Consider the following 23862-nt stretch of genomic DNA (forward strand, 5'->3'; position numbering starts at 1 on the left):
GAATCACATTACAAACCTCACGCTGTGCATCTGCACTGCATCAAACGAGCAAGGTCAAAGAAGCATGTGAGCAACAGTGACATCATGTGGTCGCAAAGAAGCATTGTTGTTTTAATACAAAACCAACCCAGCCACACGATGGTAATCGCATTCTAAGTTTCAAAATTTCATAAGAGAATACATTCATTTACATTCAACTTCCAAGAACGTTTCATTTGCGCATATTTCATTTAAAAAAATAAATACACCACAAACAGAATGCCACTGGAGCTGAAGAAAATATAAAACATGCCAGGTTTTGAGTGTGCTTTTTTTTTCTTTAAACTTTCAAACACGCAGCATTGATTACCCAGAGATGCACAAGTAAATTCATTTTTACATTCAATCAAATGAGTATTGAGCCCTTTAACACCACAGAATAGTTTGAGGTCGATTTAGTACTTCCAGAAGGAGAAATGTTTGGCATGTTCTCGTTACATTTTACAAATGCTGTTACATTTTGGTAAAAGAATTGAGTTTTGGAGCGCTGTTTTTTGTGCTGCTGCAATAAAAGTGCAGAAAAATATGACTATTGATGGGGTGTGGTGGAATAAGGTGTCTTCTTGGATGTTGTAAATTGTGAACTTTGACAAGTCAGTCTTCAAAAATCCACAGAATGTTCACACCGGAGAGGCCCAGGTTTACTCGCCTGGATAAGGAGGGCACACAATTTGTTCAATGAAATATGTCTGTGCTTTGTTTTTCTGTTATAATTCATATTTTTTTTCTAGGTACCTCTATTTGAAGAAAAAAAATACTCACCCCAGCATTCCTGATTCCTTGGTCTTAATGACATAGAGGAACATGAGGATAGTGTGGAACAAGTTATTCCTCCCCTGTAACAGAAATGGGAGTCGGTACTCATTTGATTTTTTTCCTGGAACGGATCACTGGCATTTCCATTCATTTGAATGTGGAACGTTGATTTGAGATACAAACGGTTCGATTACAGAGCAGATATAAACTCACGGTGCAGCTTATTTTGAAAACGGGTCGTCACCTTAGGTAGACTGAAGATGTTTCCCTGACAGATGAGCTGGTAGTGAGGTGGCATGGTGCAACTCTGGTGGATGCAGAAGAGATTCTCCTTGCTCACATCTGGATGGGGGCGAAATAGAAGCACTCTTTGGACAAGCTTTTTGCTGATGGCCGCGCGCGTTTTGTGTGCGCACGCGCACTCACCCGGTTTGTCCGGGATGTGGCTGAAGTGTTGCGAGGTGAACGTCTTGCCGTCTGGATATTTGGGGTGAGGGGGGAGCCTGGAGTCCAGGTAGGTGCAAAAGATGTGCATGAGGATCTAGAGTGAGGACACGTTCGATGAGATGACAATGGCAGAACGATTAACTTGTTAAACGCCGGGAACGACTTCAGTCGTCCGTTAAAATCCAATCGCAGAGCCCCAAAGTCGACTTAAAGTATGCGCGCGTGTGGTGCGTGTGTCTACACGCACAGCGCAATCTGTGGGGAGGTCCGTGTCCCACTTGCGATTCTTCAGATCTCCTCCTCGATTCCAGCGAAAGGAGCTCATGCAGCCGCTGTGCGCCAGCTCTGCCGATTACAAAACGCAACAAAATGCTACTTCATAATCGGGCTGATTTGCACGTAGACACAAAATGAGAAGAGCAAACCTTTTATGCGCTCCACCAGATATTCCTGATTGGGAGTGATGTCCAGGAACTGGACCATGGAGTTCAACGTAGGAATGGATGAGGCTTTCATCACGGCGGCCTGTTTAAGGCTGCTAATGCTGGCTTCTGGAATCACAATCATCTTTACTGGGCAATCGTGAAAATATAAGATAAAACATCCGGTATCAAAACTCCAAGCAACTACTACAAAACAGAACATTTAGGACTCAACTAGTTGTGAAAAATTGTTGCAGTATTAATTTAGCATTTTTTTTCTAAAAGGGATTGTGCACTTAATCATTATAAATTAAAGATTTCCTTCATAATTGCATCTAATGACATGTTTGATACATGTATAATTGTAAATAAGATAAATATATTTTATTTCAAACATTTTTTAATGTAACAATTTGTACACATTGTTTTATTAAATGGTTAAATGATTAAAGTATTACATTTGACACATTTTATATATGAAAAGCCTTCACCCTAATATTGCTTAATTAATAATAAATAAATTAATAATCAATATTAACTACATTAATTAATTAAATATTACATTAATTAATTTTAATATTAATTAATATTGCTTAGTTACTTCAAATTTATTCATTTAAAAGGGAATGCGAACAAATGTCTAATCACTCAAATTGTGATATTGCGTATTTTACGTAACTTTTTTATTTAATGGTCAAAAGTGAAACGGAGGCTTTTGGTACAAGTTTGTATTTTAAAGGACTGTATTTTCCACACTATAAGGCGCACCCAAAAGCCTTAATTTTTTAAAAAAAAGCTGACGGTGCGCCTTATAATCAGGGGCGCCTTATATATGGATCAATATTGCGATTGGGATTCGTAGATGGCCTTATAATCCGGTGCGGCTTATAGTACGGAAAATACGGTAACATCTTAATCAAATCGGCTCATTGTACATAAGCTTAACATTAGTGAAATGAACAACTTTGTGTTTTTATTTGGGTCGATGAATTAATTTGAACAAAAGGAGAAAAGGTTTACCTCCTATCTGTAGCTCAGGGCAGCCCATCCTCCTGAGCTGACTGTTGATGGAGTCCATTTCCTTAACCAGGGGCACCAAGATGGTGTCACTGATCCACTGTGACAACACAAACCCATCTTGCTTATCTGCACACAAACCTGGACCTTCACGTAATCATTGTGACGAGCGCACATACGTTCCGAAGCTTGGCAGTCCACCCGTCGATGCGGTCCACGACAGTTCGGCTGCTTGTGATCCTCGCCCACACCTACGAGTCGTTAAATGTTATTTTATTCGAATGAAATGACACTCTGACACGCAAATCAAACAGCGCACATCTAACAGACCTCCTCAGCAGCCTGTTTGGAGCCCGGATCCGTTTCATCCTTGTGGGCGGACGGCGCCTGAGAGCGGCAGGCGGGCTGGTACAGGAACTTCCTCAGACTCTGAGCGTAGTCCCCCACGGAGCGACTGTAGTTCCAAAATGTTGGACTGTGACTCGGGGAGACAGATTCAGGACTCCCTAGAGGTGAAAAAAAAAATATATTAAAATTGAGAAAAATTGGCAAAGCTAGTTCAATTTTACTAATGACATACCGAGCTGACTGCGGTGGCACTTCTCCTCCTCCGTGCGCAGGAATCGCTCAAGGCTTTTTAAATCTTCCATGTAATCCTCCTCACTTCCGGGCGAGTTAAACATGGAGGGCGACGTACGGTAGCGAGCCCTCAACACGGAGCTCTCCGGCGTCCCAATGCTGCTCGGGTACGGCGAGGACCAAGGGGACTGATTATAGCTCAACACCTGGGGGGAAAAAAAAAAAAAAAAGATGAACGCCAGTGATTAAACCACTCGATGTTATATCATGTAAAAAAACGCACCTTTCCAAAGGCCACTGATGATGAATAGGGGTCACTACTTGGAGAGTTTGAATTACTGAGCGATGTGCTGTAGCCTGCCAAACAGCTCGGAGAGAATTTGGGGCTAGCGGTGGTGGAACGAGACGGGCTGAAACTCAGCACGCTCTGGCCCTGCAAAGGTGATGACTCCATCGGCGCGGGGCTCTCCTTTTTTTCTGGCTTCTGGGGAGGAGATGGCTGAATACCTGAAAGAGGATATATCAAGCAACAGGTAAAGTTGGAACAGCTTGTCTTGAATTTTATTATTTAATCACTTACTTGTGTTTCTTAACCCCAGGAGCTGATGCTGTTGCGGGGATACGGTCATGGTGGACGGCGCCATAGTGTATTTAAAATATTTCCAAAAGTCAAATAGGGCATTGAGGCTAAAGAGCGAGGCCAGCGCCAGCTCTGTGATGAAAAGAGAACACATTAAATTATTATTAGTATGTTGTTGTTGTTTTTTTTAATATGTATATATTCAGCAAATGCAAAACGTTGCATGATTATCTGATACTCACCAATATACCAGATAGGCCAGTAAGTGATGTTGTAGTATCGACTTAATAATTTTCCAGACCTAAAAATAGACGCTGGACTGTTACTATACTTAACTGACACAGTTAGGTGGTCGACTGATATTGCAAAGTGTGGAAAAAAAAAAAACTACGTAGAACTTACATTTCAGTATAAATCATGCCAGCTAAGGAAAAGTTCAGAACAGCCCAGGCAAGGATCACCTGACGAGCTTGTTCCTCCCTCCTTATCCTCAGCGCTTTGTCAATCATGCTGGGCATCACCTCCTTCGGTGGAGTAAACATCTTCGATAGATTGAGTCAAAAACAAGCCAAAAAGACAACAAATTTGAAAAGAAAAAAAAAGGAGCGAGATCAAATTAAGGAATAGTGCACCGGTGCTAGCTGAGCTCCTATCTTAGCTCGTTAGCCCGGTGACACAAACAACAATGGATTCGCAAACATAGAACAGCTCAACGTGACGTATTATTTGAGAGACGTTGCAATACTACCGTTGGAGGAAAAAAATCATTTGTATAACCCCGTGGAGCGAAATAAAGCACTCATAGTAAGCTAACGTTAATAGTTGCAAGACAGTGCATGTTGTTTTTCCTACGACCCGGAAACAGATTCTTATATTTCCGGTTATGGATTGATACACTTCCTGGTTTACCGGATGTGACGATTAGTGTGGAATTCAAGTGTACACCAATTAAAACAGAACTGTATGTTTATATCATTCAATTAAAACAAAACAATTAAAACATAACGCAGGGAAATCTATATGTATTTTAATTTGCCTCCGAACACAAATTGTTTGAGTTAGAACTTCTCACATTAAACTTTTGGCACTTTCCAATTAATTGCTTATTTTGTTCTATGTAATATCCTGTCATAGTGACCCCCCCCCCCCCCCCCCCCCCCCAAAAAAAAAAAAAAAAAGCCAAATTGATGAAAACGCATCTAGACGAGTCTTTCCGCAGTCGGAATTGTTTTTCTTGGCTTTCCGAGCAATTGTTTGTCTGTCATCGTGCTTGATCGTAAGCTTCTGTATTTCAATTCGGTATTTCAATTTGTTTAAAACAGGAGAAGGAAACGCCACAAAGTCCAGGATACGACTTTTGAATAATTGGAATTCCACTACCCTGTTTTTTTTAAAAGATTGCCTGCTGTTATGGGTGGTATTATATTACCACCTATTGGATATTTTGTGTAACTGCACTTGATGGTAGGCATGCAACCTCCCGACATGCTTTGCCGAGCCGCAACAGTAAACTCATACATAAACAAGCTATAAGTGTGTCATGCATTATTAATACAACACACACCCTGTGGGGGACTCGTAGCACTCACTTTCTTCTTCCCATGCATGCAATTATTAATCGTTGAATGCATGCACTTTTCCACCAAAAACATTCTTCATAAAACTGAAAATTAATGGGCAACTCGCAGTTCTACACTGGAAACGTTCGGGTCACCTTCCAACTGACTACATTTCCCATGAGTCTTAAAGGCGGAAGCAGAAAACAGTTTATTTCCGGTTGCGCTTCACGCGAATGAGAATTCAACAGCTAAAACCCCTTTTAAGACGTTTATCGTATGAATTACTATTACAACTGTTAAATGTTGACATCTGATGTCCTCATGTTTGGCTTGGTTAAAGGGTTCTCCTGTCATTTTTTTCCCATGATATGTTGCGTCTCTAAACGGCTTTTCTCTTGTTTCAATGTAATAGTCTGCTATCTTGTGTACAAACTTGAACACTGCAGGGGGCTTTATGAACGTAAATCCTGCTGCTTCCTAATAGACTCGAATTGTTTTATTGTAATGGCTTGAGGAAATAATGGTGCACTACACTGCACATTTATCGGATCGCTGAATGTTGTCTCTTAAAAATAAATAAATGAAACCAATGGTAACGACATGCGTGAACCACAATGACAACTGTTAAACCGTGACTTCTACTAACTTAAAAGTTTGGCTGAATCAAAATGTTCTCGGGGAAAACTTGTACAGGAAAATTTTGTGACGTCTGAACGGATATTTAATTGTTTCAATGTAAGATTGCCCTCTTGTGGACATAAGGGAACACCGCAGATGTGTATTACAGCTACGCATTAGACCTCTCCAGGCAGGCATTGCAAATTTGAGTCCCCTAGAGATTCCACATTAATATTGTTTTTTTAGAAGTTTGAAAAAAATAATAATAATAATAATTTGAGCCTGAAAGGGTTAAAACAGAATATCTGGAGATTACAATCTCATTTATTTCCCCAGAGCAACTTTCGACGTGTGCTATTATTTGTTGTGTCCAAAGTGTCATTGTTCGACATATTTTGAATTGTCACCTTTTAATAAATATGGATATTTTAATTACACATATAATATAAAACCATATACACGACATATTCAGATGAAAACGAGTCAAAGGCATTTGAAGAATGATAGCGTTTATGCAATTTAGCCAAAAGTAGACGTTAAAAAAAATGACATTTAGCAGCACTGGTGTTTGTGATATTCAATATTAACACAAAGTAAAAAGTGGTTAAGAAATGTTTGAGGAAAAAAATGAGGTAAACATTACTGTAATGATGGGAAAATGAACATGAACCACGTTGCTGTTTTTTTCGCTCCACGAGATAGCACTTTTGGTTTAAAGATGCTACAGTTCCATTGGCCAGCCTTTATTATTAAACCGAAAGCACTATCAAGAGGAGTAAAATAAAATGGCAAGCGCTTCATGAGGCTTCGTTTTCCCATCACAAGTGTTCAATGCATGGCAGTGAATAAATTACGATGAAAAGCTACGCTGTGGTCAATGGGGAGGTGAGAGCGACTTTTCAGAGTTATATCCTCCCGCGTCTTCACTCCTGCCAGAGTCCAAAATTCTCTCGGCCCGTCTTCCCGCGCTCTCCTCGGCTTCCTCGTCGTCCTCGCCGGCGCCGCCGCCGTCGTCCTCCTCCTCCTCGTCATCCAGGCGTCGCTCCTTACGGGCCGAGCGCTCCGCCTTGGGCCCCTTGCATATCTTGAGGTGTCGCGTGAGGTGGTACTTGGTGAGGAAGGCTTTGTGGCACTTTTCGCACACAAAGTCCCGCCGGCCCTCGTGGGAGTTCATGTGCTTCTTCAGGTGGTTGGGCTTCAGGAAGTGCTTGTTGCATTTGGGGCACTGAATGCGCCGCTCGCTGGAAAATAAACGCAATCAATAAACGCACGAGGCGGTTATGGAAAGGAGAAGGGCAAACTTACTGCGTGTGTGAGAACATGTGTTGATTGAGGTCGTGCTTTCGGATGAACGTGCGTTCGCACAGGTCGCATTTGAGCTTCTGGGCGCCCGTGTGGATGAGCATGTGGGACGCCACGTGGGACTTCTGCGTGAAGGATTTTTCGCAAACCGTGCACCGGTAGTTCTTCTGACCTGTTTGTGGAACATCCCGTGAGCGGAAGATATGAGCGGCGGGCGCGGCGGCCGCACCCACCCGTGTGGATCTTGAGGTGCATCCTGAGGTTGCTGGGATCGCTGAAGGCCTTGCTGCAGTACTCGCACTTGTGCGGCTTCATCCCCACGTGGCCCATGAAGTGCACGTTGAGCTTGGTGGACGTGATGAACGCCCGCGAGCACATGCTGCACTTGAATTTTTTTTCCCGCGGGTGCCTGGGACCTCTGGAGTTGGTTCTGGCCGCGGCGCCGCCCGACTTGCGATCGGCGCGCAGGTTGTCCCCGTTGGACCGGCCCGCCGCTTGGGGCCAGGGGGAAGACGAGGAGCTGGACGTCCCGTTGGGGAGCTTCTCGTCCGCTTGCGGGGGCGGGCGGTCCTGCCGCGGCGAGCCGGGGCCGGGAGGAGGCCGCTCGTGGTCGGGGTTGCCCATGTGAGGTTTGAGGTCGGAAAAAGACGAGCAGTCTTTGCCGCATTGGCACAGCTGGGCTTCGGGTAAAGGAGGAAGGCCTGCAGGCAACATGAGGTTCAACCGTAAGGCAGATATTCAAAACATTCCCACCCCCCTCAAAAAAGCAGCAACATTTTCCCCAATTCCTGCTTTCCGCTGCACAATTCAAAACTAAACTTTAGCAATTCTTCCATTCACCTTTAAATACGCATCTTGTTATTCCGCGTGGAATAAAAATGACATCACATGTGCTTGGGGCAGTGACCAATCACAGATTTCCTGTTTTCTAGGCTTGGTCATGTGACATTCACAAGATGAGTCGTGATTGGTTGCAACCTGAGCCTTGAGCACATGTGATTATCAGTCGACAACATGTGGAAAAAACAGTGGAGTAAGCAAATAAAAAACAAACAAAATATTGACTCATTAGTGCTTAAAAATGGCTACAATAGTCGAGGATGCCTTAAAAAATGATTCTGTTATCAGAATTTTACTAGCACTGTTAAAAAATATATTCACACACAAGTAAATAACACTAAACAAAAGGAAAATAGAAGAAAAAAATCTAGACAAAAAGAAAAGCTCCTAAGAAGAAATGTGAGTCTCCAAGACGCCACAGGATGGCGCTAAATGAACATTTTTTTTCTTATTTTGATGCGGTATAAACTTAACACAAAAAATATAAGCAGTGGACCCCCTAAAGCCCTCGAATAAAACAAATACTGACCCATGAGTCTGCAGTAGTCTCGGCTGTAGTAGAAGCGCAGCTCCTCGTCAGGGTGGATCTCCACGCTTGTGCAAAAAAAGAGCTTCCCATTGGCCGAGTAGGCAACAAGGTTCTGCTCTTCGCGGCTCCTTCAAGCACAGACATTTCAATTAGGACGATTATACAAACATCAATGTTTAGTAAAATCTTTTGGGGGAAAATTTCTAGATGAGATTCTAAGTTCCTTAGCTCATGTTCTTACCTGGCCTTATGTACGAACATCATCCAGTTGCATTCGTTCTCATCCGCCGTCACGATGTAGAACTCCAGCACGTTGTTGTGGTACATCTGTCATCGTTATGCCTCAGTCTTTAGATACGGTTTTACGTTCCGGGTCCATCTGACCCGAGCCGGCAATTACGGCGAACCCACCTTCCAAATCTGAGGCGTGTCCTTTTCCGGCCAATCGGAGAGGTCCACGTTGCTACAGTGCTGGCCGACCATCGGTCCGAAGCAGGTTCTCGCCGGGATGATGTCGCGTGCAAAAACGCCTGACGTAAACACCAAAAAGAAGATGTTGAAAAATATATATCGTTATATTGTCAGGCGATGTCTATCGGGTTCTCTTACCGAGCGGTTCGTCAGTCACCGAGATGCGTAAGCAAAGCGGACGCGGGATGGAGAGGCGAGCCCGGCTCTGGATGGGCGCGTCTGGGATGAAGGTGACCGGGCCGTGCTCGGGGCAGTCGGAGGAATACGAGCGCTCGCAAAGAGTGCACCCTGTGTGACGATTTTGAGGATCACTAACTATTCTTCGATTTGACCATCAAATCCACTGCAAAGGACACTTACAAATATTATAAGTGGCCACCATGCTCTCCTTGTTGGGATTCGAATCTTCCAGTTGAAGACTGGAGTTGACCAGCACCAGGTTGTTTTCCGGACCCAGCGATACCTCCGTGGCAATGGGGGAGACGTTGACCGAGTCCAGCCCCATCGCGGAATGCCCGTGGAGGGCCACGGGCGCTAGCTGGCCCTGGCCGCTCATGGAGCTAGTGAGGACCACGCTAACCACGCCGGGGGTCAGTTCCCCGTTGGGGTGGAGCTGGTCCCCGAGTCCCCCGGCCGCTCCCCCGCCCGCGTTGCCCACGCGGCCCCCCATGTGATCCGGCTCCATCACCACGGGGAGCTCCAGCACCGGGGGCCCGTGCAAGGGCATCACCCCGCCGGAGGAGTCCACGCCAGTCAGGGGCTGGCTCCCGCCGTCGGACACCGGGACCACGCCGACCGCGTCCATGGAGGCCAGCTCCTCCCCCATCCTGTCCTGGGACATGGGGCTACTGTCACGGGACTCCATCGCTAACCCCGAGGGGTCCAAATCATGGGTGCCCGTCTGGTGGAGGTCCCCTTGGCCGTTGACTTGTCTGGAGTCCATGGGCACGAGACCCTGCTCCAATGGGCCCCCCGCCCCGCTGTAAGGGTCCAGACCCGAGGGGTTGTTGCTGGCCACCGACAGGGTCCCGTCCATGTTAAGGCTGCTGGGATGGATGTACTGAGGCGGTGGACGGTCAGCCAAATAGGACAAAATACCTAAAGCCACAAAAACTGTCATGACAGAAAAAATGGAAGAGAACCGAAACCCGGGACCGGTACCGGGCGCTCGCTCGGTTTACTTTTATGAACACAAACTAGAAATGTTCAAGAAAATGAATTTGGAATGGACGATCTGTCGTTTTAGGGGGAAAATGTACGTGTGTTTTTTTTTTTTTAAAGTAATATCGATCATCCCCTTTGGACAACTTGACATCTACTTTAAACGTGAAGAAGGACCTACCGGGTAGTATATGTCGGAAGTAGCTGCTCTCCAAGTGGGGGTAAGGAGGCGGCGGCAGGGAATAATTCCTATCCGGGAGTCCACACATGACTCCACGATCCCCTAGAGGCCCCATGGGCAGCATGAGGGACAGCGCCGAGGGAAGGGAGCCTAAAGAAGGACCCAAACTGGGGATGGCCACTGGCATGCCTGAAAGAAAATAGAATAATTAGGGAAAACAAACACAAATTCAGACGTCACAATTTTGAGTTAGTGTTTTCTTACCTGGGGTGGGAATGCTGTTATGTGGTGGTGAGGTAGCTAGACCCAAGTGGCTGGCACTCACTGAAGGCACACTCAGCTGGTCCATGCCCACTGGACTCAGGGTCATGTCATTCATCCTACAACATTGTCCGATAGGACGCAAATAACCTGCAGTTACCTTCTTACATTTGTAAACAAACAAGGCTACGCCTAAAGTGCTAACAACATTAGCTTACCTGAAATCAATACCTTCTTTCTTCCATTAAAAAAGACAAAGGCACGCTTACATATCTGATCCTGTAACATAAGGATAAAAAAGTTCATTTCAACTTCCGTAATGACTTTTTTTTTTTTTTTTTTACAAAGCATAACATATTACAGCTACTGGATATTGTTTCATTGCTAACTGAGCGTTAGCATAGCTCTCGATGACTTTTGCGTCCTGAAAAGTGGTCATTGGCACGTTTAGAAAAATGCAAAGATAAATATTAAAAATTCCAAACAAACGTGAGTCCATAACTTCAAAGAAAAAAAGACGAAAGCTTGATAGAAAAAGTCGGGAAAATATCAACAAAACAGCAGTACAATACCTTCCGCCTGAACGGGGCCATAGCAGCAGTCGATCCTACTGCGCGTGCGCACAACCTCGAACCGCTTACTACTTTTCGCGCATGCGCGGGTTGGGCATGCGCAGTTGAGCTAAGAATCTACACTATGAGGCATTTTTATCCGGCATTACATGTACAGTATTTATATATTTATTTATTAACATTACCAGCCAACATTTTTATTAATTCCCGCGCATCCGGGCGTTGGTGAATCACAGTCATGTAGATTTTTTTAAATAAACTTTTTTTTTTAATTAAATACGATATAAACAAACCAAAAAAATAGCCTTCTTTCAGCAACAATCCAAATTGTAAATTGCAGTCATGGTGAGATTTCCGAAAGAAAAAAAGAAAAACGCAATCTGTGCTGCAGATCTCCTCCCCAGATCACACCCACCACAGTGTCCCATCAAAAGGTTTCCCATAAACTGCAAGAAGTTAAGACACTTGATTCAAGTCCTTGTGAGAAGCAGCGCCTGATCTTCAGAATGATCTTAAAGCATCACCAAAGTGGTAAGTTCATACAAATAATAACATTTACAATCGTTGTGAACTCATGACCTTTATTATCAGGAAAAACTATCTTGTCATCATGAGATGATGGAGCACATTCCATATATTCCATCGCTGGCGTTGCACTGCTTCTCTGTGGACGCGACGGGCTCGTACCACCACTTCCACCGCATCCCAGAGTTCCCATACGGGGGGACGCACTATTACCTGTGTCCCGACTATTCACCGGAACCGGCGTTTATCCACAAGAGAAACGAGAGGGAGCGGCAGCGGGTGCGCTGCGTCAACGAAGGTTACGCACGCCTGCGGGAGCGCCTGCCAAGCGAGTTCCACGACAAGAGGCTCAGTAAAGTAGAGACGCTCCGGGCCGCTATCGACTACATCAAACATCTGCAGGGGCTTTTGGACCTCAACGGGGCCGGGATGTCGCTGGAAACTGGCCGAAAACGTTCCAAATGCCACTGAGGATATTGGATACCCCCCCCTGCTAGTTTTTCCACCTGTATCAAAATAATCATCTAGCACAGCCACTTGTAGTATAATGTGTTGTTTTTTTTTGCAGGAAAATGTGGATTACAGTATATGTAACTATTATATTGATGTATAATATCCATTCCCAAAAAATACAGTGCAAAAAATAACTGTAGGTGCACCACCACACACAAAAAGAGAAAAATAGAAATTGAATTAGGAACATTTATTATCTCTTAATTAGAGTATAATCATTTTAAGACTTTTGCATTATGGGAGACCAAGCTAAGCCAATCATCGAAGTCATTGAAAGGCTTGCAAATGGCATAAATTGGCCGCGAGCGCCACCCGGTGGTTTTGGGCTGTCAACACCAACATTCATATTGCGTCGTTCGCGAGTTGCCGTTGAAAATGCATGATAAAACCTTGTTTTTTTAATGTATCCAAAATTGACAGTATTTCTAATTTTGAATGGCAGTAAATGAGTCTGACATGGGCTAAATTTGACACCTATAGGGTTTGTCTCTCCATCTCCCCTTGGATGAGACGAAAGTGTGGCATGTTGAAAGTTGTCATGTTTTGACAGTATATGCAATATTTTAGCCTCCTAGCATTTTTTTTGTATGCTTTTCTTCAGATATCACACATCAAAAAGCCTGAGTAATGCCTTGATTATTAATTATTTACCAGTCTTAATTGTAAATACAATTGTAAATATCTTTACAAGTGCTACTAGTAAATCTACTAGTAATAATAATAATTGCTGTTGTTCTAACAAACAAATTTTTAAAGTTGTGCAATGAATTTTGTTGCCCAGATTGTTAATTATTTACCACTCTTCAAATCCAGAAATATTTACAAATACTAGAAGAATAATATGAATAATTAGGGTTGCCAAGTGATTCATTTTTTAAGTAATTGCAATGTTTGCCATAATTATTCAAACATTTCATCAACCCTTTTCAATGAGACTTTTTTCAAGTCAAACTACATGAATGTCCATCTTTGTCATTTTTCGCGCTTTTGACTCAGTTTGTTTCCATGACAGGATGTTTTTCTCCGAAGCAATTTATCAGGGACCCCTAGACTTCCCTGAGCGCCGCAAACCTGCACGGAAGCGACTTTACATTTTCGTCCACGGATTTGGACATACCCGTACGGAGCGCGTTTTAGCTGAAGCATGAGGCGTGACATATCCAAAACAAAATTCTTTGGCACGTGAATTGGACCCAGTAAAATCTCCGAGTGCTGGTAGCCCAACCTTGATGGTTCAGTTGGCTGTGAATGGATAAAAGCCTTCTCCATAATGGATGTTTTGCTTTTGGACTGATTGTAATCGGATTCTTTGCAGGAAGTGTGCAAAAAGTGCTTCCTGGGCATGACGGCGAGGTGAGACTTTTATTACTCCTATACAATTTTGCTATATTGCTACAAAATAATCATATCCTATTTGCTATTATCCTACGTGTTGTGCGTTGTTGTGAGTACTTGTGAGACTTATTGTATGGGCGGAATAAATGAATCGTTTATATATAACCATGTGTGCAGTTTCTAATATTTCTTTCAATATATATATATATATATATATATATATATATATATATATATCGTATTTTCCGCACTATAAGGCACACATAAGGCGCACCCTCAATTAATGACATTTTAAATCGGGTTCCATATATAAGGCACACCGGATTATAAGGCGCACCCTCAATTAATGACATATTTTAAAACCTTTTCCATATATAAGGCACACGGGACAAAAAGGCGCACCCTCAATTAATGACATATTTTAAAACCTTTTCCATGTATAAGGCGCACCAGATTATAAGTCGCACCTTCAATTAATGGCATATTTTAAAACCTTTTCCATGTATAAGACGCACTGGGTTATAAGGCCCACCCTCAATTAATGACATGATGTAAATCTTTTTCCATATATAAGGCACACCAGATTATAAGGCGCACCCTCAATTAATGACAGATTTTAAAACTTTTTCAATCACAATACAGTAATACTCAAAGTAATAACAATAATAACTCTAAACACTCAATAGTATAATAACTCAGTCAATATGAGCAACCTTGTTCAAGTGTAAACACACAAAAGAAACAGGTAAAGCTTACTTTATCACTTCATTCCCCTTCTACGAATCCCGATCTCAACATTGATCCATATATAAGGCGCACCTGATTATAAGGCGCAGCATCAGCTTTTGAAAAATAATAAGGCTTTTAGGTGTGCCTTATAGTGTGGAAAATATGGTGTATATATATATATATATATATATATATATATATATATATATATATATATATATATATATATATATATATATATACACACACACACACACACACACACACACACACACACTCAAGGAAAGAGTTTACAATAATTAAATGCTAAAGACAGTGACAGAATTGTAGATATTATTTTTAGACTGATGAAGAGCTTGTTGGGAAGTGAGGGGGAGGGGCCCAAAATTCCCGTAAACTTGCACGATGACAGGCGTAGATAAAGTTTATCAGCACTGCAAAGATGAGGACAGGACCACCGGGACGGGATGGGGACGGCGTGTCGAGACAAGGGAACCCGCATGTGCCCAACGGAAACCAAAGGTTGTGGACTGCTACTTAATGATTGCAACTCCATGCTGGATTTGTATTTTATTTTAACTACTTATTTTTTCCTCACTTTGTAATCTACCAACTAAAATTTAGTGCACGTAACAAGTAAAGAACATTGATGCTAACCCAAAACTTTCAAGTCACACCAAGTTCCTTTTGAGCAATAATGTGACATTTAATAAATTAAACACATATTTACAAATGAGGAGACGTGCAGCTGCCAGCTTAACCTTCATGAAGTTGTTGGAGGAGAGCATCCTTTTCCATCTCTAACATGGAGATTTGCCGATTTTTGTCACTCACCGCCTAATGAAAAGAAAATGGATGTTTCATTGGCAAGTAATCGCTCGTCACATTAATCTACAGGTATTTTAATAATCGAGTAATAGTTTGTTTTTTTTCTAAATAAACAGTAACTGGGTAATAAACATTGTATTGTAGTTTTTATATGATACTTTCTTGCAATATGAAATGTGATTAATCGATGAAATATTCTGAATCAATTCTAAAAAATTTCAATGGTGCGTATATCTCGCTGAGAGACATTGACAGAATTGGATCTCCCCAACTAAGACCTCATGTCCTCACTAGAGGACATCTTGGCCTTTCCATTTGCATCCCATGTTTTCATTTTGCAAACTTGCTGAGACACAATGGACACATTAGTAGACAAAAATAAATAGGCTGGCCCTCGGGTATGGGATATTAATTAAATGTTTCATTCATTCAAGAAATGTTTCATTAATATGGAATATATTATTGAACAGTTGTTAAATTGGCGTTCGTTAAATGTTTCATGATTAGATATGGAATTAAATAAATGTTTTAGAAAAAGTGTCATTAATTAAATGACCAATAATTCATTAAGAATTATTTTCAGGGTTTCTGGCGGCAGAGTTTCATAAATTTATTTTGACGAGCAGGGTAACCAATCAGGTGCTAGAACCCGCCGCTCAAAATATGACGGGTGAGTTTGACAGACAGAATAATTTCCGTGAAATGCAATAATATAATTAAATAAATAAGAACATATGTTAATGATCATTTGGTTTATTTAATAAACAAATCATTGAAATAATTAATGGCAGTTCTATTCAATGGTCCATTTATTTACTTAATTTATATATATAATCAAGACCATTTTAATCTATTTGATTTTGGCACTTTCGGTTGTCCATATTCGGGATGTGTATATGAATACATGGTGTGGTGTGACCTGTGTAAGTACGGCGTGCTGCCACCGGAGGGCGCCATCTGCTTGAGCGTCACCGCTAGTCTCAGCCATAAGAGAAGTCAGCGATGTGTTGAGCTGCTGCAAGCGTGACCTCAGCATGCAGGAATGGGCCTGTGAGGACATTAGTGGCACAAATTGCCAACAAGGGAGAGTCAAGTCACATGACGCAGTCAGATTGAGATTTTAATTTGCTCAGACTTGCTTGATATTTGACCTTTGGTCCTTTTTTTGCTCCTTCCTGGCAGGAGCTGCAAAATCTTTTGGTGTCGCCGTCACCCTGCTGGGACTTGTTCTCTTCAAGCCGATGGCGGTACCAGAGTCGGGCCTGCTCCAGAATCTCCAGACCGCAGTACAGGACGTCTTTTTCCTTCTCGAGATCCTTGAGGTGTTTAATCTGAAAGCCAGAGCGAAAAAGTTCACTCAGTTGGATACAAAGCTATTTATGGACGCTATTTGGAGAAAGGTGACGATATTTTTCCACTCAGCTGTGAATATGAGCCTTAAGCAGGAAGCTGATGCTCTCAACCGTGATTGGTCAGTTCAGCACGTGTGTTTAAGAAATTTTAAGAAACAAAAATTGGAAACTCAAGTGATGAAAACAAAGTGTCATTATTTAGTGGAATACTACAACTATTGATAATAGCAGTAATAATTTTGGTAATAATCAAATCAAGCTTGATTTAGCAAATGAAAACAAAGAACTTAATTAAAAAATAAGAACTGACGTTTAAGTCAGAATCGATACATCGCATATAGTATATTCAAATGTTTTTTTTCTACAATTGAGAAATCATTTTAAAAACTTTAAAAAAATACATAACATCATCACTATTTTAACATGAATCAAAAATTAAGACAACCAAAATATGATTTCTGTAAATACCTCCATTCAGAGGTTTTTTTAATTGTAAAAAAAAAAAAATCTAAAAATCAATTTACTTTTCAAATTTTAATCATTTTGATCAGCGTGTTTTATTATATAGGTTCACACATAAAATAAATAAAAAGGGAGAAAATTAATACATTGTACCTCTATAATATCCCCAATTAAAGAGGTTTTAACGATTATTTCATTGACTAATTGGATGAAATTATATTTTGCATGAACATGCATGAGAAATCTTTTCTTTTAAACCATTTTACAGTTTATTAACCAAATATTGTCTATGTGTTATTGCTTTTGCTGACAACAAAACCAATTCATCTATCCGACGAATTGCAAATGACTTATTTTGCTTTAACACAAATGTTTTCACAAACAGCTAGAAAAATAATAAACAATAATAAATGATCGGAAAGACAAATTCAACAGCGATAGAACACGATGCCTAAAAGCATAAAAACAAACAGGTGTGGTGCAAAATCCCTTTGTTATTCCTGAAGACCGCACCCCCTTAAGCTAAATTGTCTCAGCGCTTGAACTGCTTTCTTGCTAGCCCGCACTTGCTCGGAATGACATATACATAAGATAAAATAAAGTAAGTGGACAAACAATTTGTTCCATTACCGCTATTTTTATTACTCTTCAACAGCGCTGCGCTGAATAGTTTGTTTACCTCCTGCTATTTGTAACATATTTACTACAAAAGAAAAAAAAGGACATTTTTTTATTGATGGTCATGTCACTCACCCACAAGTAAAAACGAAGCGCGTCCAGTCTGCTCCCGAGAGGGATCAGGACCACGGTGTAGGCGCAGGAGGCGGCGGGAGGACAGGCCATGGACAGCAACGCAAGGATCCGCCGCAACAGACAGACATGACCAAAAAAAAAAAAAAAAAAAGGAGAGAGAAACAAGTAAGGGATGGGTGGAAACAAAAAGAAAGAGCAGAAGCAGGCAGGCACAGGCAGCATGGTGCCCCTGGGGCGAGGCCTTGAAAAATTCCACATGTCTCTGCCATCACTGCTAAATGGACTTACTGAAACAGGAACTTCTATTCCATGTTCACATTGACGAGATGAGCCAAGGGAAAATATGTTTTCAAACTATTATTGCTTTGAATGGAATTTTTGGGCGGTAAATCGTCGAAAAATGTCCCCATGAATGTCCCATTAAAGGGTGTGACATCAGTCATAAGGTCATGCAGACCTTAACACAGAACTGTGTGTTTTACTTGAGTTTCTCGGTTAGAGGTCAGTGAAAATGAGCTTTTTTACATAGTTCCAGCTCTTACCACCAGAGGGAGCAAAAAAGGCTACAGTAAAAAAAAACAAAAAAAAAAAAAACGTATTTTTCCAGCACAAAACCATAATTAAAGGAGAAACGACTTTAAACTATAAACCGACGGGTTGTTTTTACTTGAATATTTGCGTTGGGAGACAACTTGTTCTGTAAACTCGTATTTCATTGTTGAAATCAAGCTCGTAATCATATTGGCATAAAATGTTAAAATGTCAAGCATGAAATTGTATTCACGTTTCTGAAAGTTTAAATTCCCTTTTTTTTTTTTTCCAAACAGTGCAAATACTGTACAGGATTTTCAAAGCAGACATTTTAGGAATACTTACTTTGCCTACTTTGCTTACTTATTCGACACTAGATGGCGCTACAGCATTGATGGTCAAAATAAGAAGCTTACTGTAATTTGAACCGCTTTCACAGCAATAATATTACTCTAATTAGAAGACTTTTTAATTCCGTCCTTTTTAATAATAGTACTTTTTAATTCGTCATTTAAAGTCACGTATTTTTCAAGTATAAACTTCTTAATTTCATCAAAAGCAGCACTTTTAAGACTAAAGTTGCACAACACAGGTGTAAGTAATGTAAGTAGAGTATATTAGGAAAAATATTCATTAGAAAAAACGATCAGAGAAAATAAACATGAGCATAGTTGGGGGGGGGGGGGGGGGCACTGTGAGATTAAGATCCCCTTCCAGTGGCCTCACTGTGAAATTCTGATGGTTTTCCAGTGTGGGCCCCACTGAAAAGCGAAGCTCACCACATTGTCACATATTGTGAATTTGCCATTCCAACCTACTTTTTTTTTTTTTTCTTTCTCAACTTCGGTCTAACAAATACACACTGGAGTTTACCCTTCACATCCTTTTATAGACTCCCCTGGCTAACTAGTGCAGCTCTGCGGCAAAGAAAAGACCCCTTATTACTTCCTGTCTCACACGCTGTCGGATGCAAACACTCCCACCGCCGCGCACGCACTTTCCATAACCACCGCCGTTTTCTAGGAATCGCGACGTGAGAAGAAGGCGGGAAGGAACCGGCCGGGGCACACCCTCCATCAGAGAGGCCCCGTTTCGGCTCAGAGGAATCTGGTGCAAATATGTGCGCTCCAGCGTCAACAACCTCCTCAAAGCAGCTTAACAGGTTGAAGATCTTTCTTGGCTTTACATTTAATAAGGATAGTCGTTATTATAAACAATATTGTTACGAATGAGGTCATAATAATGGGGTATTTTTGTCTGAACTTTGGAACCAAATTTTTAGTGGTATCTCTAAGCATATTGCAATCAAGAACTCTATTTTCGCTCTGGACCATCTGCTGTAAAATTGAGTCAGTCATGACAATTCACAATCTTAAAATAAAGGCATACAACAGTTTGGCAAAGGAGTCACTGTGACGTAATTATTTGTGCAACACGTTCCAATCAATTTGCTCTTCATTCGAAAAGAAACATAAACGGTTCCTGTCACGAGACGTAATTAGTAGCGCAACATGTTCCAATCAATTTGCTCTTCGTTTGAAAAGAAACATAAACGGATCCCGTCACAAAATTTCACTGCCTTAAGTCAATTTGCACCTGCAGAAACTGCTAAAAAAAAAAACTCATATACGCCTTGAAGGGCCTTCACGCTCCTCCATTTGAGAACCGGCAGTCAAAATCGCTAGCAGCATGACGCTTTTGTGTATTCAACGGAACCAGAAGGATTTGGTCTCGTGACAGCGTGCTAGTTTCATGCTGCTAAAAGCCCAACAAAACTAGCATGGGTGTTTTTATCATGCCTGTGGACATGCCAGTACCACAGCACGCAGCTGGGCCCAGATGTGAAGCAGATGTTTCCTCGATAGAGATAAGGGCATAACCACATCAGCTGAAACACAGCACCTTCTTACCTCACCCCCCAAACGGTGTTTATAAATCCCACATACAGTATGTTATTTAATCTTAGAATGCATTATATGGTCAGACTACAACATTTTAAAACGGCAAAATTGTAGCAGAAAAAAAATCCTATTTTTCCCCTGATAGGAGCCATTCCAAGAAATTGTGACGTCAGTCTCTCAGAATCACTGCGGCGAGACCAAAACAAGCCCCCCCTTCCCAGGCACTTACGCCGGGACGAAAACAAAGGCTCAATTTACACCCTCTGCGGCCCGCCCTTTAACCCCTTTCTTGGCCCCTAATCTGCCACACCCCCCCACACGCCCACAATCTATCCAACAACAACTCAAAGCCGTGCTGAGGAGCCCGTAGGACAACAGCCGATGCCTTCAAAGTGCGGATTAATGCGATAAATGCCTGCACAGGTTAAAAGCATTGCATGGAAATAAGTATGTTACACAAGTCACCCCCAAAACGAACACTTGTTGGCCTGTTTCAACTTTACCATGATACCCTGGGCACTCCTGACAAAATCCAGCTGCTGGAGCACCCCAAAAACACACAACCTCCACAGCTGGGCCAACGCCCACATAATGCCCCTCAAAACGTAGGGGGGGGGGGGGAATTCTCCATAAGGCACCCACACTGAAAGTGGTTTGATATGAGCCTCAGCAGAAGCAAAAGAAAAAACAAATGTCGGTAGCTTCTTGCTAATTTCTAAACAAAACCCAACAGGAGGAAAAAGACAATCGATTGTCTGTGGTGAACCACTTCTCGGTTTTGCTTCTGGAGAAACGAAAAGGATGTGGGAAGCACCTAACGGCACCTGTGACGCAACAACTTCCACTTCATTGTTATTAATCCTTCACTTCCTGTTGATGCAAGACAACTTTCAGTTATTTTATTTGATTAAAAACTCCCACCAAAATGAAAACTAAATTTAAAATGTCGTACCTTCAGGAATGAAATTATGAGAAAAACTATGGAGAAAGTACACTCCTTATGTATCATTTTTTCTAATCGTGATGCGAAACCAACTATTGATTGGAAACAAAGACATTTCTACAGGCATATCTCAAATTTTACCAGAAGAGTAAAAATAACAAATGTGAACAAGAACATGCTTTAAATGTGTATAAATCACTAGTTGTATTTGCCAGGAAAAGAATTATATTGAAGGATCAAACAATCTACAAAACATTTTTTTTCACAAATTTACAATTAATTCCAAGGTTTTACTCAATATAAATTTATAAGTATAATTTTGTGTAGAACTTTTGATTTATACACTCATTCAGCGCCATCCACGAGTTATCTTATTCAATCTTTCAATCCCAAAGACTTTTTTTTTCTCCAAGAATCCAGTCATTCAATCGCAGATACTTTTATTTAATATTCGCTTTGAAAATTTCAAGAATTTTGCTAAAGAATGGTCTGAAAATGGCTGGTCCTTAACGAGTTAAGGAAGTGATTACTTTAGGTAATTAAAACTGGTTACTTTAGGTGTTGTTGGAAATACTTGTAATCAATTACGTTAAAAATTTAAATAATGTAGTATATTCCCATCAAGTGATACTCTAGGATTTAATTATCTAAACTAATTGATTACTTTAATACTTAATTCATTTAGAACCAGCAATTTTTAGACCCTCCTTTAGCCAAAAACTTGAAATTTATATATATATATATATATATATATTATATATATATATATATATATATAATAATTTTTAATAATTAATTTTTATTTTCAAGTTTTTGGCTAAAGGAGGGTCTAAAAATTGCTGGTTCTAAATAAATTACGTATTTAAAAAAAAAATATATATATATATATATATTTTTTTTTTTCAAGTTTTTGGCTAAAGGAGGGTCTATATATATATATATATATATATATATATATATATATATATATATATATATATATATATATAAAATAAAAACCTGGGATTCAATGTCAAAACCATTGAAAAAGGTAAAAAAAAAAACGTCTTTGGGATTCTCTTATCAAGGATTTTCTTTACAATCATTTGTTCTTGATGGTCTTTTCAGTTATGGAAATCTTGCAATCAATTGTTTAAAATTGTAAATGTTTGACAGCACAAATAATTTTTTTTATAAAAGCAGCTCATGCTCACGGTGACGTTTGTGAGATTTAATTACGATGCTGTGTGGGCGGACGCACGTGGGGACCCCAATGCCACCCCCGCAAACCTCATCCAAATACGGCAATTGAATGGTTGAAAAAAAAAAAAAAGATTTTGTGCTTTTCTTCCATTCACATTGCTGAACAGAAGATCATTTTTTCTTCTTTTTTTTTCTTTCCCGAAACTAATTTATTCAAGGGGCAGGGCCCGTCAGAAGGTAGACAATGGTTTTTAAATAGTGCATAGCTAAGTATAACACATCCAGCCCTGGATTAGGGGACCCGAAGACAACAAGAAGAGGATTAGGATTTTCACGTAGCGGAGTAGGATGACTGTAAATAACAGGTCGGAGAGCTGACAAACACATAGCAGCCAAGGCCTCATTTTCCAGCGATGGCCCCTCAAAATATGACGGCGTATAAAGGGCCACTTGACACACAGATTAGTGGGCTATTCGGGAATTGGGTCAGCATCGCTAACGAAGCATTCCCTCGCAGGTTCTGGGACACTTGCTTCACGGAGGGAATGCCGGGGAGACATTGTCCTCTTGAAAGGCTTCGAGGACAGCGTGTGCATTTCAATGACTTGGGAGCTGTCAGCTGAAGCACCTTGAACTTCAACCAAAACGCAGAGCACGCCCCTCTCCCCTTTTCCAGCCCCGCAACACGTGAATACTGTTTTTCAACGGGGACGCATTCCAAACGAGTGACATAAGTACTCCTATAGCTGCGGCTGTCACATGGAAACAATAACCTCGCGGTGATGTCCACTATTTCGGTTCGGACAAAATCACGATGCGGAGGAGACTACACGGGACCCTCCGCGTTGATGGCGTGAGATAAAAATAGAAAACTATGCATGGAGGCATAAGTAATGGACGTTGGCGTGACTCTTTTGAACTTGTAAACAAACACCTGCGTAATACTGGATACACAATTAGTGTGGCGTAACAGCTGCACACAATGTCATCATGGAAGGTCAAGTGATGAGATGAAGAATTTTCACTTGATTCACGAGAATCGGATTTTTATTATTTATTAGATTTGTATTTATTGATTTTTTTTTTCTCCATGAGTCTCAAACACTTTCGAAATTCACTGTCAGGCCTTCTATCAAGTAACGAAAAATTAAAAGGGTATTTTGGTTTGAAGTCACTGTTATAAATTCAAATGAAATAATAATCAAAAAAATCCGTTCAATATGTAATTTGGTGGACATTTTGATAATGACAAAGTACAGAAGGTCAGCCATGCAAACATGGAGTTCGGAGGTAAAAAAATCTGCAACCATTATGAGGGTAAGCAGATCAATCCAGGAGCACCAAAGTCAAGTTTTGTTCTTTTATTTACTTTTACATTACAAACGCCATCTAATATGCGTCAAATTTGAATCATCATTTTAAAAATTGCAACAAAATGGTGGCGCTTAACTCCTGCTTACAATTCTTACAATTT

The 23862-nt window shown here is 41.0% G+C and overlaps 4 protein-coding genes across 4 annotated transcripts; 1 reads left to right on the top strand and 3 right to left on the bottom strand.

Annotated features, from left to right (window-relative positions):
• Nucleotides 1-82: 82 nt before the first annotated feature.
• On the bottom strand, nucleotides 83-4692 carry tmem209 (transmembrane protein 209). Its single transcript, XM_088406613.1, has 14 exons — nucleotides 4243-4692; nucleotides 4083-4141; nucleotides 3841-3972; nucleotides 3544-3767; nucleotides 3262-3466; nucleotides 3012-3187; nucleotides 2861-2932; nucleotides 2685-2781; nucleotides 1668-1793; nucleotides 1490-1587; nucleotides 1222-1336; nucleotides 1040-1137; nucleotides 802-875; nucleotides 83-688 (listed from the first exon to the last, which is right to left on the bottom strand). The coding sequence occupies exons 1-14, from the start codon at nucleotides 4380-4382 to the stop codon at nucleotides 634-636; spliced, it is 1671 nt and encodes a 556-aa protein (XP_088262739.1). The 5' UTR covers nucleotides 4383-4692; the 3' UTR covers nucleotides 83-633.
• Nucleotides 4693-6509: 1817 nt separating this feature from the next.
• On the bottom strand, nucleotides 6510-11403 carry prdm4 (PR domain containing 4). Its single transcript, XM_088406606.1, has 12 exons — nucleotides 11335-11403; nucleotides 10981-11041; nucleotides 10766-10881; nucleotides 10502-10690; nucleotides 9520-10257; nucleotides 9298-9447; nucleotides 9100-9218; nucleotides 8930-9015; nucleotides 8689-8816; nucleotides 7553-8020; nucleotides 7323-7491; nucleotides 6510-7258 (listed from the first exon to the last, which is right to left on the bottom strand). The coding sequence occupies exons 3-12, from the start codon at nucleotides 10878-10880 to the stop codon at nucleotides 6892-6894; spliced, it is 2529 nt and encodes an 842-aa protein (XP_088262732.1). The 5' UTR covers nucleotide 10881; nucleotides 10981-11041; nucleotides 11335-11403; the 3' UTR covers nucleotides 6510-6891.
• A 364-nt stretch (nucleotides 11404-11767) lies between these two features.
• On the top strand, nucleotides 11768-13841 carry LOC148405672 (achaete-scute homolog 4-like). Its single transcript, XM_088405791.1, has 2 exons — nucleotides 11768-11865; nucleotides 11926-13841. The coding sequence occupies exon 2, from the start codon at nucleotides 11950-11952 to the stop codon at nucleotides 12328-12330; it is 381 nt and encodes a 126-aa protein (XP_088261917.1). The 5' UTR covers nucleotides 11768-11865; nucleotides 11926-11949; the 3' UTR covers nucleotides 12331-13841.
• A 1175-nt stretch (nucleotides 13842-15016) lies between these two features.
• sapcd1 (suppressor APC domain containing 1) lies at nucleotides 15017-18085 on the bottom strand. The gene is made up of 4 exons (XM_088405790.1): nucleotides 17832-18085; nucleotides 16416-16595; nucleotides 16184-16312; nucleotides 15017-15273 (listed from the first exon to the last, which is right to left on the bottom strand). The coding sequence occupies exons 1-4, from the start codon at nucleotides 18051-18053 to the stop codon at nucleotides 15193-15195; spliced, it is 612 nt and encodes a 203-aa protein (XP_088261916.1). The 5' UTR covers nucleotides 18054-18085; the 3' UTR covers nucleotides 15017-15192.
• Between the last annotated feature and the right edge of the window lie 5777 nt (nucleotides 18086-23862).

Source organism: Hippichthys cyanospilos, chromosome 22, assembly GCF_059441005.1.
Source record: "Hippichthys cyanospilos isolate Australia breed blue-spotted pipefish chromosome 22, RoL_Hcya_1.0, whole genome shotgun sequence".
Taxonomy (NCBI): domain Eukaryota; kingdom Metazoa; phylum Chordata; class Actinopteri; order Syngnathiformes; family Syngnathidae; genus Hippichthys; species Hippichthys cyanospilos.

Coding starts and splice junctions, on each gene's coding strand:
- sapcd1 (XM_088405790.1), bottom strand. CDS start 18,053: ATGCTGCCTGTGCCTGCCTGCTTCTGCTCTTTCTTTTTGTTTCCACCC. Junction 16,313..16,415: donor GAGCAAAAAAAGGACCAAAG/GTCAAATATCAA, acceptor ATGTCCTCACAG/GCCCATTCCTGCATGCTGAG. Junction 15,274..16,183: donor AGCACGCCGTACTTACACAG/GTCACACCACAC, acceptor TCTTTTCATTAG/GCGGTGAGTGACAAAAATCG.
- LOC148405672 (XM_088405791.1), top strand. CDS start 11,950: ATGATGGAGCACATTCCATATATTCCATCGCTGGCGTTGCACTGCTTC.
- prdm4 (XM_088406606.1), bottom strand. CDS start 10,880: ATGAATGACATGACCCTGAGTCCAGTGGGCATGGACCAGCTGAGTGTG. Junction 9,219..9,297: donor GGTGACTGACGAACCGCTCG/GTAAGAGAACCC, acceptor TGTTTACGTCAG/GCGTTTTTGCACGCGACATC. Junction 8,021..8,688: donor AGACTACTGCAGACTCATGG/GTCAGTATTTGT, acceptor TGTTGCCTGCAG/GCCTTCCTCCTTTACCCGAA.
- tmem209 (XM_088406613.1), bottom strand. CDS start 4,382: ATGTTTACTCCACCGAAGGAGGTGATGCCCAGCATGATTGACAAAGCG. Junction 3,467..3,543: donor CATCAGTGGCCTTTGGAAAG/GTGCGTTTTTTT, acceptor TTTTCCCCCCAG/GTGTTGAGCTATAATCAGTC. Junction 689..801: donor AAGGAATCAGGAATGCTGGG/GTGAGTATTTTT, acceptor CTCCTTATCCAG/GCGAGTAAACCTGGGCCTCT.